The following is a 17,697-nucleotide window of genomic DNA, read 5'->3' on the forward strand; positions in this document are numbered from 1 at the left end:
TAATATAACAAAGTGATACCATGTTTATATATACAATGATCGAATCTAATTATTATATTTAAAAGGAACATATTGATCCAAATATGAACATTTGCACTTGGAGACAACTTTTGCCTATAGTGATGCCATTACAGTTAAGAATGGATTTATATATGATAAATAGCATTTATTGTTGTACATTTGTAAAGTTAACTGAGGTAGTGTAAACGTTTTATTTATTTAGTATAATAGAACTGAAAAGATGAAAGAATAATTTCACAAAATATGTATATAGATAACGTCTATATAAAACTTTTTAAGATAATTCAATATTATAATAAACATTACGATTTCATAGATTGTTGCGCTCTATATCGCAATTCACCTTACCAGTAAAAATTTACTAAAGAAAGTAGTTAATGATTTAATTCGATAAATTTATTTATAAATTAACTTAAAATATAAAAGATTCAGTCTATTTAATATATAAATCTTCTTACTAAAGATGATATTGTTATTATTATATGCCTAGATTTCAGATATTTGTTTTCTTAATTTACAAAAAAATTAAAAACAGTAAGAATAAAAATAAAAAAATAAAAAACAAGTTGTTTCTTGCACAATTAATATGTATTCGTATGTATTAATTAATAGGTTTTATGCCTTTTGTCCATCACAGCAGGTATATTCAATGATGTCCTTAACACATGCTTGCCGCTCTTCATCAAAGAACAGATCTCCTCTGCATGATTGTTCTGAAACTGTTTTACCATCTTCGCATATTATGTAATTGTGACAATTGTTTTTACTGGTTGCTACCAAACCAGATCCACGTCCTTCACAACGATTATTGGTGCAAATTGCATTTCTAGGTATAACACATGCTTGATTTGTAGAGTTAAAGAATAGTCCCTCTGGGCATTGACCCCAGACAGGCGTTAAGTCAGGAACGATACCCAAATCAGCACAAGCAAAGTATCCACGGCATGTAGCGTCATCTGATTTAAAGCCGGGAGATGGTTTGGCGGCAGTACCGCAAACATTTTTCGGTAATGGATGTGCAGTACATGCTACCAATTGTTTGTCAACACACGTACCACTTTGAACATCGAAATATAAAGATTTACACGCACTGGATGATAATTTGTCTTTAGAACATTCATAATAGTTAAGACAATTGTTTTCATTAAGTAATCTAGTTTTATCTGGTAATGTTTCACATATATTGCCAACTACCAAACAACTGGAATCTTCATCGAAAATACATTGTTGAGAAGATTCGCTAAAATGATATCCTTCTGGACATTGCCCTTTAATTGGGACATCACCACTGCAATATAAGAAACCTCGGCAACTTGTTAAATCTGGTATCCAGGTGCCGCTTTTGCCGACACAGCGATTACTGCAGTAAGTATCACTGGATAAGGTACTACTCGCGACACATTGTAATTTGCTACGATCGAATAAGGTGTCACCCGTGCATGTGTGAGTTTGAGCATAGTTGTTATTACAGGTTATGTATTGCGTACAACTGCCAGGCTTACGAAATGTGCTGCCATTCTTGAGGAGACGACATATTTCTTCGTACTCAGCAAATGCGTTACAAAATAGAAGGAATATAGCTACTACTGCCACCACTGTAAAAAAAAGATAAGAATATTATTTTTAAACATGATTATAAATGTATATTCAAATTTTCATATCTTAAATGATTTGGTAAAGCAAATCATATATATAAAGATATATATGTACATGTATACATATATATAGGGCTATAATATATATTGAAAAAGCGATTCATTATGTTTAAAAAGTTATTTTACGAAGATTATCCAAACCGAAAATTAGGTAAGGTTTATGAGGGTTTTAAGACTTATTCGTTTAAAAATATTTCTAGCAGATGCTGGAAAGGCGCCATCTAATTTTCAATGCAGCAATTAAGAAAACATCACTTTCACAATGATTGTACGAGTGAGAAGTTCTTGGAACTAGTTAGTAGTAATATTTTTAGATAAAAATATTAATTTAAATTAATTAAATATATAAAAATGTTAAACTTTAAAAGATTAAAAAATTGGAGCCTACATTTTGTGAATTAAAGTGGTTTTCTTCCGAGAACCTTAATAATTTAGTTGCTGAAAAACCACATTTATACCATTGCTTTTGGCGGTTGATTTTTTTTTAATTTAGATTAGATGACTTGGATGGAGAATCAAAATTATTAAAATTATTTTATTAGATTTAAAATCTGTTTTAGTTGCCATCGTGCTGAAAGAGAGGGAAGAGGTACCAAGTAGTCGAAAGCTTTCCTGAATATTATTTGTCTTATAATAAATCAGATTAAATTTGTTGGTTTATTCCAATCTTGCAAATATTTCTTTTAATTTTAATGTATGGTGATTAACATTAGTTATTCTTTTACTTATTTTTCTAATATTAACATTTTTATACAAATTTACACTAACTCTGCTAATTCTTATAAATAAAATATTTAATTTGACAAGCACTCAGATAGATCACGGTTACTTTGTAACCGATTGGTTCATCGATAGTTTAATGAAAAGATATTTTCGTTTTCCAAAACATTTATGTTGGCTCATGATTATTGGTTCATCCGTAGTGGATCGAATGGTTCCATCATATTTTTATAGCCTTCAAATACTTTGTATCATAGTCATATATTTGTATTAAAGTAAGTTAAAAAAAAATATAAAGACCATAAACATTAAAAAAGAAGGTTTTTTAATTAATGATATATTTTCAGGTGGACTGTTCACAAAAAAAAATTAATAATAGCATAGATTTTTTTGAAAATAGCTCACTAAATTAATTTCAATGATTCAATATTAACATATCAGCCACCTTCGACACCTTCGTTTGATTTAATCAATTTAGACAACGGAATGTCGTCTTTACTATCGTATTGAATATCATCCTACTTTTTTATCTTATTCCACGTGACTAAATCAAGGTTATTTGATGATGAAGATGAAAATATATTTTTGGAGCTTAAAACAGAATGGAGCAAGAGCTCACACTTGGCACTGTGTTGCTAAACAAATGGATGGTTCGAAAAATTTATACGCTTAGAAAAGTTAACTCAAAAGTTAATTTTTTAGAGCGGTACGTGAACTCTGAAATTCGGTTAACTTAACCTATTGTATTTGATATTTTTAATAAAAATTCAAAGCATAGAAATTATAAGAAATATATGCAAGTGAACTGATGTGATTATCACAAACTCTATACACAATAGTTTCTCTGCGTTTCCCATAATAAAACCGTCCTTTTCACCTTTTTGTAGGAGATTGGTTTAGTTACAAAAATCTAGAGTTTCATTAATTTATTTGAGAAGTATCTAAAATTTGATATCAATATTCATATTCGATCCATAAAATATTACATAGAAAATAATACAGAAAAATAATCGTAAAACGATCTATTGTGGCGGTGTTAATTATATATAAATGTATGTAGAAATTAAACTTTGGTGGGAAGTGAAAGTAATATTTTTATGTTTCTTAATGTCGAAATTTTAAAAATAATTAATTAATTATTTCTAGTTTAGTATAGTAATTTACTTATCAAATAACTAAATATATGAATGGGTGATTTATTTGTTAGACTGAATGAGAATAGAATAGAATTGTTAGAAATGAATGAGAAAAAAAGAATATTTAGAGAAATTAATATTTAATTTAAAAATTCATTTGTAAAGAAAAATATAATTTATTCAAAAAATATGTGTTTTTTTCGCGGGCTTCATAAGGTAGTATTTTCTTTTAGAATGCCCTGCCAAAAAACAATTAAGGGCGATGCACAGATTTACAAAAATTTAAAAATTTGATATTTTTTAATTTTATATATTATTGAATTCACTACAAAGATAAAAAATTTAGCGTTACATATTTATATCAATACACATATATATTTTTACAGTAGTAAAAAAATTTTTAGTACGTACATCTGTATTTCATTTTCTTCCAAAAATGAGAATTTTTGCGAACACAATTATTTTATTTTAAATTTATAATATCCGCTGGCTTATTTAGTTCACTGAACACTTGTGCCATACGACGACTGCTTATATAGATTTCGAGACGTTATTTAGTATTATTACTGAATGCCATTCTCTCCAGTATTTTGTTTTCTTTTTTTTTTTTGGTTTTTTTTTGCATTTTTTTTGCGTTGATATCTAATCACAGTCGTACAGAAAGCCAAGAATTGTTTAAATTTCACCTTTAATAAGAGCATAAATAGACCATAAACATCTAGAGAATTTCAAGTGTTTGAATTTATCAAACTTATTATATTTTTAATTAATTGCTCAATAAATTTTAAATCGGCCATTTTTAAAGCACATAACACAGATAATTACTAACATGAAGTGTAATTAACACCCCTGCATCCCCTTCTGAACAGGCGTACTTATTCGGGCATGACAAATTTTTTTTCCTTTTCCAAAAAATTTATGAATTGAGTAAAATATTTGTTATGAATCGTTATAAATTTTTAAAAATCTCAATAACTTCAATATATTATTAAATACCATTCATAAATATTGTATTATTAAATACAAAAAAAAGTGTTCATTGAATATTCTTGAGAACAATAATTTCAATTTTTCACCAAAAATCTGACGTCAAGACCCACCGTTTAGGTACAGATAATGGATTTTCTAAAAATAAAAATTATATTAAATAGAAAATCCAAAATAAATACATTTAATACATGATAAGTAAGATTACTGTGATTATCAGCTTTTTGTAAATAAAAGTTTTTTAAATATATAAAGATATTTATATGAACAAAGTCCGCATTTTTTTATCGTTTTAATATGTATTTCATCAAAACTATTATAACTTAATTTTAAAATTATCTTATAATCAACACTTGTAAATAAGTTGAAAAATACGCCTTATTTTAAAAAAGAAAAGTAATTAATTTTAAACCATTTTTGAAGTTATTGAAATATTCCCATATTTGGAATAGCCACATTAATTAACATAATTACTTAAGTAATTAACTTCATTTAATAATTTTGTAATAGTCAATTTAATGTTGTACGGAATGTAAATTAGTTGATATTATTTATAGAAATATAGTTGCTAAAAATCATTTCAATCGATAGATATTTAAAAAAAAAATATAATAACACTAGCCATACTGGGTGAATTTATACATACCCGGCTTAAGTAATAAAAACAGACTTTTTTTGGAGAATTATATTTTATGCTTCAATGTAGACTCCTTTTAGCTCGACACACCGAGTACAACGATCTAACAATATTTCAACACGTTGTAAATAATACGATTTATCAATTCCATTAAAATATACCTCAGTTTTCTAGTCAACTTCATCATTTGATGCAAATCCCTTTCTCTAAAGCCATCCTTTGTAGGAAACAGGTAATAGCCACTGGGAGCAAAATCTGGAGAAAACGGTGAGTGTGGAAGCAATTCGTACCGTACTTCATTTAATTTTGCCCTGGTTTTCATTTACGTGTGAACAGGTGCATTATCTTGTAAAAATAAAATAGGTTTTTCTGATAAATGTGATCGTCCTTTCTTGATTTCCTTATGCAATCGATCTAATAGTACGTAATAGTAGTCTAATGTTATTATTTTTTCTTTTTCCTAAAAGTCTATATAAATTATTCCACTTAAATCCCAAAATACGCAAGCCTAAACTTTTCTAGCTGATTGTTGAGTTCGTGGTCGTTTGGGAGCACTACCCCACGAGCTCTACTCATTCTCTGGCTTGTATCCATGTTTTATCAATTGTTTTTCCGCATATCCATCGATATTTAATTTCAATTAAATTTTTATAAAATATCACATAATACCTTGATAAAATGTACATGCATATGTCATATGTACATAGATATAATACAATACATTAAATTACAGAAGAAAGTGGTGTTCTATAATAATATCAGTTCCAAACAAGTTTTTTATAGACTTTTCTGATGACTTTTATATGACGACTGTTTACTAAATATCTTAATCCACTTTAACACCGCAATGGTATGTCCGTCTTAACCATCGTCGCTCTATAGCGGAAACAGTCAACTTAATGAGTAAGTCCTTGAAATCAAAGATGATAACGTTTCGGAATTATCGTTGAACTAAGGCAATGAAGTGCAATTTCATAAAAGTTTGGACTAAAGAATGTTGGTACCAAAGTCGAAAGCGTTTAGTGCTCTATAATAAGGTCGTCTTAAAAGTACGGAGAAGGAATGGTTGAAGTCGTTAAGGTCAGAGTAAAGACAAAAAGTTAGGTCAGATCGGTGAATTAATTAAAGTTTCGTCAAAATGTCTTTACTCTGACTCCAGGTGACATCCTCTGATAGTCTTGCAGTTTTCATTTAAGAGCCATCCCCGATTAGTGTTGGAGATAACGTTTGACTAAAAATTTTTTGCATATATACATATGTTATTACATGCCGCGTTTCGAATTTTGATCCATTCAGTAGTTTGCGTGAAGTGATTACCAAATCACCAGTTCTAGTAATGATATTGCTAAGATAGCACAATTGATCGATATCATCTATACATTATTAGGTGCCATGTGCAGGTACCAGTATTTTACATTCAGTTTTTAATTAATTAAATTTAAATTTAATCTTTTGTAATTGATTACATTACTTTTAATTTAATCCTTAGAATTAATTTAAATATTAAAGGGTATCTCTACATTTCGCAGCAATCCAACTTAGTTCACTGATACACATCTGAAATTCATAAGTTAATTTAATCAGTTTTACTAATTATACGCTTTGGACACCAAAAGTTTTCCCTTCTATGAAGCACATCTTTACTATAACTTTTATATTTTATTTAATATATCATTTGCTTTCACAGTGTAAAGGGTACATCAGATACTTTATAATTGCTTAATCTTGATTTACTTATTGATACGACTTGGTTAGTCCCTTGTTTTTAGATAAGCAAATCAAGTGAGACAAATACATTCATTGCTTTCAATGAATCTTCAACACTTCTTAGAATTGCTGTGATCTGTTGAATTTAGCGTATAACAATCATATAAAATAATGAATCTGAATTTATTTTTCTTCATTGTTTTTAAGGATTCCTAGTTAAGATGCATATATGTATATATAAAAATAATGTCGTTTCAGGTTTGGATATACCTGTAACATAATGTATTTATATCAGAGATACGAAGCAATATCTGCGAAATCTGTAATGTCGTGCCTTTTAGCTCGTTAATAATGTAGTGTTTTAGTTCATATAATGTATTGCATTGTACTGCATCATGCAACACACTATTGCTTTTTATTCAGCAATGAAATATTTTAGTGCTGTTAGCAGGCAATATGTTTGATTTTGTAATTATTTCCTGGAATTGACTAGTATGTAATACAAAAGACCAGATCATTTCGACACAGAAATTTTAAATAAAATAAATCAATGGGGCCTATTGTACTTTCCGACGGTAAAAGTCTGCACCAATATCTAATATTTTATATTAATATGAAAACAATACCTTTAAATATAAGATTTTTATGAAACTTAATTATATATATTTTATTGTGATATAAATTTAAACCATTTCTGAAGATTTAAGAAATTTAATTCTTTTTTAACTATTTTATTGTAAGGTTCAAAATAGTTTTTTAAAAGCTATACAGAAATTGAAATTTACTAAAGGATCTAGGAGTATAAGCTGTGAATAAAGTCTATTATGGATTAAAACGACTAATTATAAGTAATAATATTTTCCGAAAAGCAAAACTTATGGCTGCGGGACATGGAGATTAACTGAAATTGAAGCAAGCAAAATAGCAGTGTTTGAAAGGAGAATATTTAGAAAATGTTTAGCCCCGTGAAAGAAAACGGGATGTATCGCATAAGATACAACCACAAGCTAGAACGGTTAGCTGAAGGTAATAAAATCAACAAATTTATGAGAAACAAGCGGTTAAGATGGGTTGAACACGTGATAAGAATCCCGGATATGACAGTACCGCTTAAGATTTATGAGAACGTAGTAGGAACCAGCAAAAAAAAAGAGCGACCAAGAAAACAATGGAAAGACAGTGTGCAGCAGGACTTAGAAGAAATGAACATAAGAAATTGAAAAAACAGAAGCCATAAACAGAGAAGAATGGAAGGAAGTTGTACTGTATAGTAACGGATGATGTAGATGAAATGATCTAGGAAGTTTCGTTTTTTTGTAAATATTTTCATTGCAATCCCAAAATTTCTTAAATACACACTTGCAAAACTTAATTAAGTAATTTCTTAACACTTCATCAACAGCACACAGTGCAAGCGCCAAACAAATCCATTCGTTGCATTTTAAAAAGGGTCGTTGCCTTTCACAAAACAATGCAATGTACTGAATCAAACTGTGCATTTTGGATTTTGAATGTCTTAAAATTGATTTTAGCAAAACACTAATATATCTTCTATATATATAAAAATGAATGTGTGTCTGTCTGTACTGGATGGATTCAAAAACCATAGGTACATCCAACACCGGGAAAATCACAGGAAAAATTATAAGGTATATCCTCGAGAAGGTTTTTATATTATAAAATATTGGAAAAATCCACTAATTTTAACATAAATAATAAATTTATAAATTTCTGTTTCAAACTGTTGACAATCTGACAGTTTGAGTGATACTGATTCTCTTTTTGTATTTTTGTGTGTCATCAATATTTCAAATCTTTCATATTTCAAATATAATAAATAAATACTTTCTTCAAATTTATCCCCGGGAAGGCTTTTATATTATAAAATATTGAAAAAATTCACTAATTTTAACAAAAATAATAAATTCATAAATTTCTGTTTCAAACTGTTGACAATCTGACAGTTTGAGTGATACTGATTCTCTTTTTGTATTTTTGTGTGTCATCAATATTTCAAATATTTCATATTTCAAATATAATAAATAAATACTTTCTTCAAATTTATCCCCGGGAAGGCTTTTATATTATAAAATATTGAAAAAATTCACTAATTTTAACATAAATAATAAATTCATAAATTTCTGTTTCAAACTGTTACAGTTTGAGTGATACTGATTCTCTTTTAATATTTTTGTGTGTCATCAATATTTTAAATATTTCATCAAATATAATAAATAAATTATTTCTTCAAATTTTTTTTACTGTAAATGAATATAATAATTTTATGATACCGTAATTGCAAAATAAAAGGAAGATTTCACAAATTAAATTAAAATTTAAAATATTTTAAATTATTAATTTTAAATTTATATATTAATTATGGCACCAAACCGAAGTGTCATTGGTCGAACTACAGGCGGTCTAAACAAAATGCAGTTTACTAAAAATAGAAGTCAATCTATGGCAGGTCAACGTCTGCCCGGGTTACTAGTTTATAATACAACAATATATATAATTAATTATAAAATTTTATATTTAACTAAATATAATATTGACATTTTAAAAAATTCTATAGATTTGAAGTCATTTGATGCTATTGTTTGTAAATGTTATAGACTTTATATTTTTGTTAATATGATATATTTTAAACTTAGTATTTTTCTTACCTTTCATTTTGATTATAATGATAAATCACAATTTTTATTTTAATTTTCTTTAAAATACCACTGAACACTGTTTTAGTGTAAATAAAACTGCTGCAAAACTTACAAATCGAAAAAATTATGGTATTGTTTTGTTCTTACGACATCTTATCTGGTACGACATAAATACTTTAGATAATTAGGCTACTGTTTCATAAATTTTAAAAAAGTTTTATTGTAAATCAAAAGTTTTATCTTTTTCTAAGTATTTTTAAATGAACATAAATTGAATTGTGTAAATCTTCAGTGATATTGAATATTATGAAAGTTGATTAGTCATCAATAAAATTTTTTTTTCAGTGTATTTTTAGTATTAAAAATAATTAATTTTATTTAATGTATTCAGTTTTCAACAGAATATTAAGATTTTTGTATGATAATAAAAAAAACCCTATAGTTTATTGTCAGTTTACGTCTTCATGATGTTAAGCTCTTTTAACACTTTTTAAATGGAACTTGAAATTATAATATATAATTTAATATGTAATGAACACGAAACTATTTTAATTTTGATAACGTGTTCTAATATTGTTCAGTTAATTAAATACCTATACCTTTCGTCTATTGCAAGTTCAGAAATATAAATTTCGATCATAACAATTGCAACTTCATTGAATTTTGCAACATTACAGTTACTTACATGTCAACCTGTTACTACATTATCTGTTGAAATGACTGCCCCATTTGTTCCAATACCCACTCAAAAAACTTTACCGGATCATTAGTTCATGAAAAGTAATTTATAGGTTTGAAAGAATTTTCGTGTTGCTTCAGGGTTAACAGCAGAACATTTATAGGTTCCTATGTATTGGTTGCCCGGGAAGCATTTTTCAAAAACATGTTCCTCAAAATCAGTAGTTATACATATTCGTATGTTACGAAAATATATAATCCAGTAGTTAGAGAACAGTTCTTTTCTTTTTGAGAGATTATAGGAGGACGATTATAATTGAAATAAAGTTATTTTTCAATTGGATAGATTAGTGAAAAAAATTATATTTACTAAGACAATTGTCAAAATAACTATTTCATTTACTTTAACTAGGGCTGTAAAGGCTCAACTTACGAAATTTCTCTTATTAAGTATTTATTTAGATCAATAACTAATAGAAAACTGCCCGATTTTTATGATGCAAATTTAATTACTTATTACTCTAATTTTAAGATAACATTTTTTTCTAAAGTAATAGACAATATTTTTTACTAACATATGTCTACAAAACGGCGTCACCTTACTATTCTATGGGTTTCTTTTTTTGAGAATCTTGGTCAACTGCAGGACTTCCCATTAAATATCATTTTAAGTTTGCCAAAAGTTCAAGGTGGTTTTAAACCTCTAAACTTTTTCGTTATTTGGTACACCATAAGATTGCGGATACAACCTAAACTAACCTATGTCTACAAAACTTGTCAAGTATGGTATATGTAACTATGTATCTCTCGTAATAATCGGTATATAAAGTTTTTGAATATTGTTAGGAAAGATTGATCCGTTATTTTTGAAATCTTTATCTGAGTTAAAAGTTTTATTACCTAAAAACTTATCAAAATTTTAATAAATTTGAAATAAGTAAAAATCCACAGGTGTGAGTTCTAAAGATTATAATGGGCGTGATCATACATCTCACGTACACAATGAAAATTTTTTTTTTAAATTAACAAATTCATTATTTCTTCAGAATTTAACAATAAAATATAAATTTTTTTGAACTATTAGGAGGAGCGTAGGGCCAGGCAATGTTCAACAAAACAAAAGTTCAAAGATTATCAAAATTATCAGCTGAAATCCTTCCAAACGATTGGTATCAAGATTTTTTAGTAAGTAGTCGTTACTTACAAAATACTTGGTATTGGTTTATCTATCTTATATTATGTTGTTTTGGTTTAATCATGTCCTTTTTCCCTAATAATAATTCCTCTTTAAAATTGATATTTTTTTGTCAGTTGGGTATGTCATGTATATCACTTAAATTGTTTTGGATGACATTGTCTTTAAGATTGTCCGAGGGGAGCACTCTATAACTATACAGTTACACAAACAATGACAAAGATAAAAATTGAAAATAATATGTAAAAGAGTAAAAAAAGGTATATTACATATTTTATACGAACACGCTGTAGAAGACAGGGATTCATATTGAAGACATAATTTTTTTTAAGTTGTCATCATTGACCACAATACATTAGATGTTTCATTGGACTTACATAGTATTTACTTATATTTATTTCTTACATTTCTTTATAAGTCCATTAGTGATCTCTTTATAATGGTCATACTTTCACTATACACAAATATGTAAATAAATTTCGCACGCGAAAACAGAGTACTAAAAGTGCGAAATATCAGTACATAATTTTTTAATAACTCGAATAAACACAATTAAGTGCACAATGGCTTGTGCTAGTCCACGGTTCAAATTTGACAGAGTTCAATTCTTGATACTTGCAGTCCAAAAATTACATGTGGACAACTAAATCAAAGACCACTGATAATGGACATTTAGAAGTATCAAAAACAATTGAAAGGTTAACCTAGTAAATTCACTTGATTAAAAATAATTTTTGGAATTTGAAATTTCCTCACTTTTACCCTTTTTCGACTATATATGAAATAGAGATCTTTATTATATTATATTATTATTATACCATCAATTTAAAAATATTACACTTGAAATAAATTTATTTACCAATTTTTCCTTAGATGTAGCTTCAATCAGATTTGAGGGAAATTTCTATGTTTTTGGAAATTAAACAGAGTTACGTGCCTGATTAGTAACATAATGATAAGATTTTATAAAACTAATATTTTATAATAATTACGCCTTTTATGTATATAATCATCATCATACTTTAGCTGCTAATATTTTGTGTTTTAATTAATTTCGTGAAATTAATTTACGTTAAATTCGTTTTGGGAAAAGCCCTAAATTGATTATCGGCAGGAAATTCGGTAAATCTGTATATTTTAATGATACTTGAAACAATCAAAATTAAAATTTATTATTTTTTATTGCATAAAAATGTTGACTTACTTACTTGCTTGGGTAAAACTTATCAATAGTTCAGATTTCTTGCTTTTCGATATATTACAGGTGTCAGCATTTGGCAACGTGATATTATGAATGTTGTACAAATAAAAATCTTGCCTTATGAAATGAAACCATTAATTAATTTATTGGTATATTAATGTCATTTTTTTTTTACCTCAAAAATTTTCATAACTTAAAAATCTTCAAGCAGAAAAAATATAATATTGTATATAGGGTACATTTCAAAACAAAAAGGACTTTTTAAAAATATGTATTTATACTAAAACCTTCTATGGGCTGTTATATATGTTGGGTACTAGATCCTTCATGACATTTGGATCAAAAAAATCGAATTTACTACATCTGAATTGATAGTATATTTATATTATTGGTACTAAAATAAGTTTCGATTCAGAAGGTTTCAATTGAATTCAACAGTAGTTTTTAAGGTTAAGATTAGAAGAATTCTATTCCCCTGATCCTATTCCCCGATCCTATACGTAAATAAGCAATAAGTTGATATTTTATTTGAGCAATGAGTTTAATTTTTTTCTTGCAAAGTAGATTGTTATATTTTCGTTTTTTAATATGTTAGGTATTTAAGTAATTTTTCACTTTAGTTCTTCAGTTTTACTCTGTTAGTTTTGAAGGCCAATATTTGATTAATTATTATTAACGGAATAGTAGAAACAATGGGTAGGTTTAAGAACGAGCCTGTAGTAGACTCCATATTGGACATCGTTGCGTTATAGTAGAATTTTGTTTTAAGCATTTTAAGTGTGATTTGAAAACAAATCCTTTCTCTTAATGATTTGTGTTCTAGAGGACTTTAGATAATACGTGAATTTTTCTTTGTCTATTCTTCATTGAAGAGCTGTCTGCATCATTATAACTTTATGGAAGTAGAGTAAAAATTAAAGTAGACTCCTTTAAATAAAGGCATAAATGTGCTGCCAGATGTCATTAAAAAAGAGACAAGTTATTCGTAAGGTAATCAATCTTGAATTGAAGCATAATATATTGTATACGATGTTGTAATAATATTCTTTCGCTATCAACCAATATTAATTTGATTTGTGAACAAGTCCTATGATTCACAAAAAGGGGAAAAATATTCAATAGTTTGCTAAGAATAGATGCCGGTTTTAAAGTATGGTTACTATTTATATCGATAAAGCTTCTTTCCATACAATTTTTATTGCAAATCTATTGGATAGTATATTAGATCCCATTTTCTCCGTCATAGCCTAATCCTTAAAACTTACGAGTTATTAATGAAACTTATAACTTTTTTAGTTTTACTTACAACGAATCAATATTTTAAGATGATTCTTTAATAATAATAAAAAAAACCAAATTTTTAATACTGTGCTTTCAAAATTATTATTTATTTGTGTTAAAGTATTTAACTCTTACACGATTCATATAAAATTATATTATTTACACATGCACCCTTGACTTCATCGAAGAACAAATTACTACAACTCAATTCTGATTGCTTGACACCGTCTTTGCAGCGCAAGTAGTTACGACAACCTTTAGTACCACTACTCACAAAAGTTAATGTTCGTCCATCGCATCGATCGCGTGTACATTTTACTGTTAATGGATCCACACAAGATTGTGTTTTTTCATTGAAAAACTTGTCTTGTGGACATTGACTCCAAATTGGATTTTCATCAGGACCGTCCTCTTTATCAGCGCAAAAGAAGTAACCACGACATGTTGCATCGTCAGATATGAATTCATTTTTTTTCGGTTTTTTTACGGTGCCACAAGCACCATCTGGAATTGGATGTACATTACAGGTAACTAATGTTTTGTCAACACATTTTCCAGAAAGCACATCGAAGTACTGTTTTGAACAGGTTTTATTCTGAAGTGCACCACTTTTGCAAGTATAATATTCATCGCAACCACCGGATTCCATCTTAAAATTAACACCATCCTTAACAATACTGCAGTATTCAAATTGATGACTATTGCAAGCAGATGAGTCCGTATAAATGCATTTTTGGCTGTCTTCATCAAAATGTGTTTTATCAGGGCATGAACCGTATAATACAGTCTCTTCACTTTCACAATAGAAGTAACCTTAAAGATAGTTTATATTTTAACGGTCTTACTGTTTAGTTTTCTATTTTGTTAAATTAATCCTATATTACCTTTACAGGACTTTGGGTCTGCACGGAATAAACCAACTGTTTCCTCACACGATACGCCACATGTACTGTTCTCTGGCAATGTTTTCACACATTTACCCGTGTCTTTATCGAAAAACGGAGTAGAAGTAGCACATTTTGTATAGGTACCTTCCAGATTTGTGCAAGTAATATATCTAAGATTTAATAATGAGTTTATATAGTTTTTGGATTTACTTCTCATATATCTTACTGATTGCAAGAATCGGGATCGCGTATTACTGTTTTGGTTGGGAATAAACGGCATATATCACTCGAAGCGACAGTGATGTTCTCAAAAGCAACAAAGAGAAACACTGCAATCACTAGCACTTGTACTGAAGTGTAGAGCAAAGCTGAAATTTAAACAAAGAATTTTATTTATGTCCATTTAATCTCATATAAAATATGTAGATTAGAATCAAGGACTTTGTTTTTGCTAATTTAATCTTAACAAATACTTTTCATATCGGGTTCAAACTTTTATTAATAATTTTATTAATAAATTTTGTTTTCGTATATCAAAATTTGATTAGCGGGTCTTCCAAATATCAGCAAATTAGTAAGAATTAAATAAATTATTTAAAAAAAATAAGAAAAAAAACAAAAGTTGAGGTAATTGCGTTGAAGTTAAAGTTTTCCGAAGAAAGAGAAATTCTCAATCTCTGAAAGAACGCAAAAACGAACAACATTAGAAGAGGATTAGTTTCTTTGATTTTTACTTTACCAGTACAACTGATGTTAGTTTCTTTGATGCGGAACTAACATCAAGAAGTGTAAATAGAATTAGGATGGTATAATAATAATCACTATCTTCTTTTAAAAGTATCTCTATTTAACAAAGCCAACAGAAGCGGAATACAGCAGTAAGGGAATATAGTTGTATAATGTTACCGGGAAAGTAAAAAAAACTCTTTCATTTCCATGATGTTGATGAGGTGTAGTGATAGAATTATATTTATATATAATTGACGAAAAATGTGGTGGTGTGAGCCAATAGATTAAACTGATAGATCTAATAGAAATATCTAATATCAATTTAAATGTATTTCTTTATATAGAAATAGGTAGAAAAAAAAATTAGTATGGGTGTATTTGGACCTTATAGGGTCAAACAATGTTAATATTAAAAAAAAGTGGTCCGGAAGTAACACTAATTTAAAAAAGTTTGAGTGAAAAGAAAAGAATCACCAAGTATATACTAGGAAAATTTTAAAGCGCTTTAAAATTGAAGAAAAAAAGTTATTATTAAAAATTTATTTTATTTTGTCTTAATTATCTAAATAATATTACCTATCATCATGCACTAAAGTATAGTATCTAGATTTAAAACTAAAATTCAGGTTTAAAGCTTAGCACTAACATCCAAATGATTTCCTTACAGATAAAGTGGAGCAGAATACACTTTGAGGTTAGGGAACTATATTATTCCATAATATAAACACATAAATAGTTGTGATATAATTGTATAAAATAATTAATTTTAATCAAATCTAATTTAAAAAATTTTATAAATTTAATTTAATAAATTTAACAAATTTTGTAATTTAATTTAATAAATTTAACAAGTTTTGTAAATTTAATTTTATAAATTTAATTTATTAAATTTAAATGATTTAAATTTTAGAATTGGAAAGTATATAGGTTAGGTTCCAAATACTGGAGTTTCAGACTCTATCAAATTCTAGATTCAAGTGAAAAGATTTTAGGAAACACTCTGTTTAAACAATCTAAAAAGAATCTTTTACAAGAGTAGGAACTACAAAAAACTAATACATTTTCCATACGTTATAAAATAATTGTTTGATTTCCCGTCGCAATTTTGTTTGGTATAACACATAGGTGTGTTGATTTCAGAAAGAAAGGTACGTGTTCTGCGTCGGCTAAGTATTGTCGCTGTAAATTAAGCTATAACACTTTTTTAAATATCACAAAATTACTATAAATTGTACTTGTGTAAATTAAGAGAGATATTTATCTGAAACTATAAGAGTAAAATTTATCAATGGTTCTAAATAAATTACGCAGAGGATAAATAGTATCTAGAAATATATTCCTGATGACAGAAATTTCCACTATTTAAGACTATGAGTGTTGGGATTATGTGAAGAAAATCCATTTCAATGATATATCATATATTAATTAATGAAAAATGAAACAAAAATGAATAAGGGAAAATATTATATTTTTTAAAATTTAATATTAAATTTATATATTAATATTAATAGATGTTAATATGTAATATTAATAACATGTAATATTAAAATTTTTGTATTAAATATATTAGTAAGTTAAATTTATTTTGCGCTTAAAAATAAATTTATTTCTTAATTTTATTTTTATAAATGCGTTGAAGTACACTTCATTGAACTATAGTTAAGTTATTAAAATTTTTAATTATTTTCCGGTCTGAATGGATTTTTATCAAATTATTGATATTTGAGATTTCATTTCGAATTTAATTTATTTAAAAAAAACCTGAAGATTTACGATGAAGATTGCGTGATATTGGATTTTTTATATAATTTAAACATTTTAATAAACTATTAAGATTCAGTAATCACTTTTATATATCAAATAAATCACTTTAACTTTATTTTAAGCACATTGTTGTAATTTCACCTTTCATTTTAAATATCTTTTAATTTTGACACTAAATTTTTCGAAACAAATTTCTTAAATCGGAACCATTCAATTGATCTATCAACTGCTAACTGATTTCAAAAATTAAAGGCACACATATCTTGTCACTACTTTTCGATTGGTTCTTATCTACTCCAATAAACCAATAAGCTAGATTTTTTCAGATGATAGGACCACGAGTTGTATATTTTCGAATAATGTAAAATATAACAGTATGTGTGGGATATTTAACTTTTGTTATATTTTGGTAAAAAAAAACATTGCTTAAAAAAAAACATCA

The 17,697-nt window shown here is 27.3% G+C and overlaps 2 protein-coding genes across 2 annotated transcripts; both read right to left on the bottom strand.

The window, feature by feature from the left end:
- Positions 1–587: 587 nt before the first annotated feature.
- On the bottom strand, positions 588–4,001 carry LOC119671760 (peritrophin-44). Its single transcript, XM_038082525.1, has 2 exons — positions 3,944–4,001; positions 588–1,616 (listed from the first exon to the last, which is right to left on the bottom strand). Exons 1-2 carry the CDS (start codon positions 3,954–3,956, stop codon positions 637–639), a joined length of 993 nt encoding a protein of 330 aa, XP_037938453.1. The 5' UTR covers positions 3,957–4,001; the 3' UTR covers positions 588–636.
- A 9,960-nt stretch (positions 4,002–13,961) lies between these two features.
- On the bottom strand, positions 13,962–17,482 carry LOC119672550 (peritrophin-44). The gene is made up of 4 exons (XM_038083620.1): positions 17,397–17,482; positions 14,989–15,130; positions 14,760–14,932; positions 13,962–14,688 (listed from the first exon to the last, which is right to left on the bottom strand). The coding sequence occupies exons 1-4, from the start codon at positions 17,401–17,403 to the stop codon at positions 14,000–14,002; spliced, it is 1,011 nt and encodes a 336-aa protein (XP_037939548.1). The 5' UTR covers positions 17,404–17,482; the 3' UTR covers positions 13,962–13,999.
- Between the last annotated feature and the right edge of the window lie 215 nt (positions 17,483–17,697).

This window comes from Teleopsis dalmanni, chromosome 1 (genome assembly GCF_002237135.1).
Source record: "Teleopsis dalmanni isolate 2A chromosome 1, ASM223713v2, whole genome shotgun sequence".
NCBI lineage: Eukaryota > Metazoa > Arthropoda > Insecta > Diptera > Diopsidae > Teleopsis > Teleopsis dalmanni.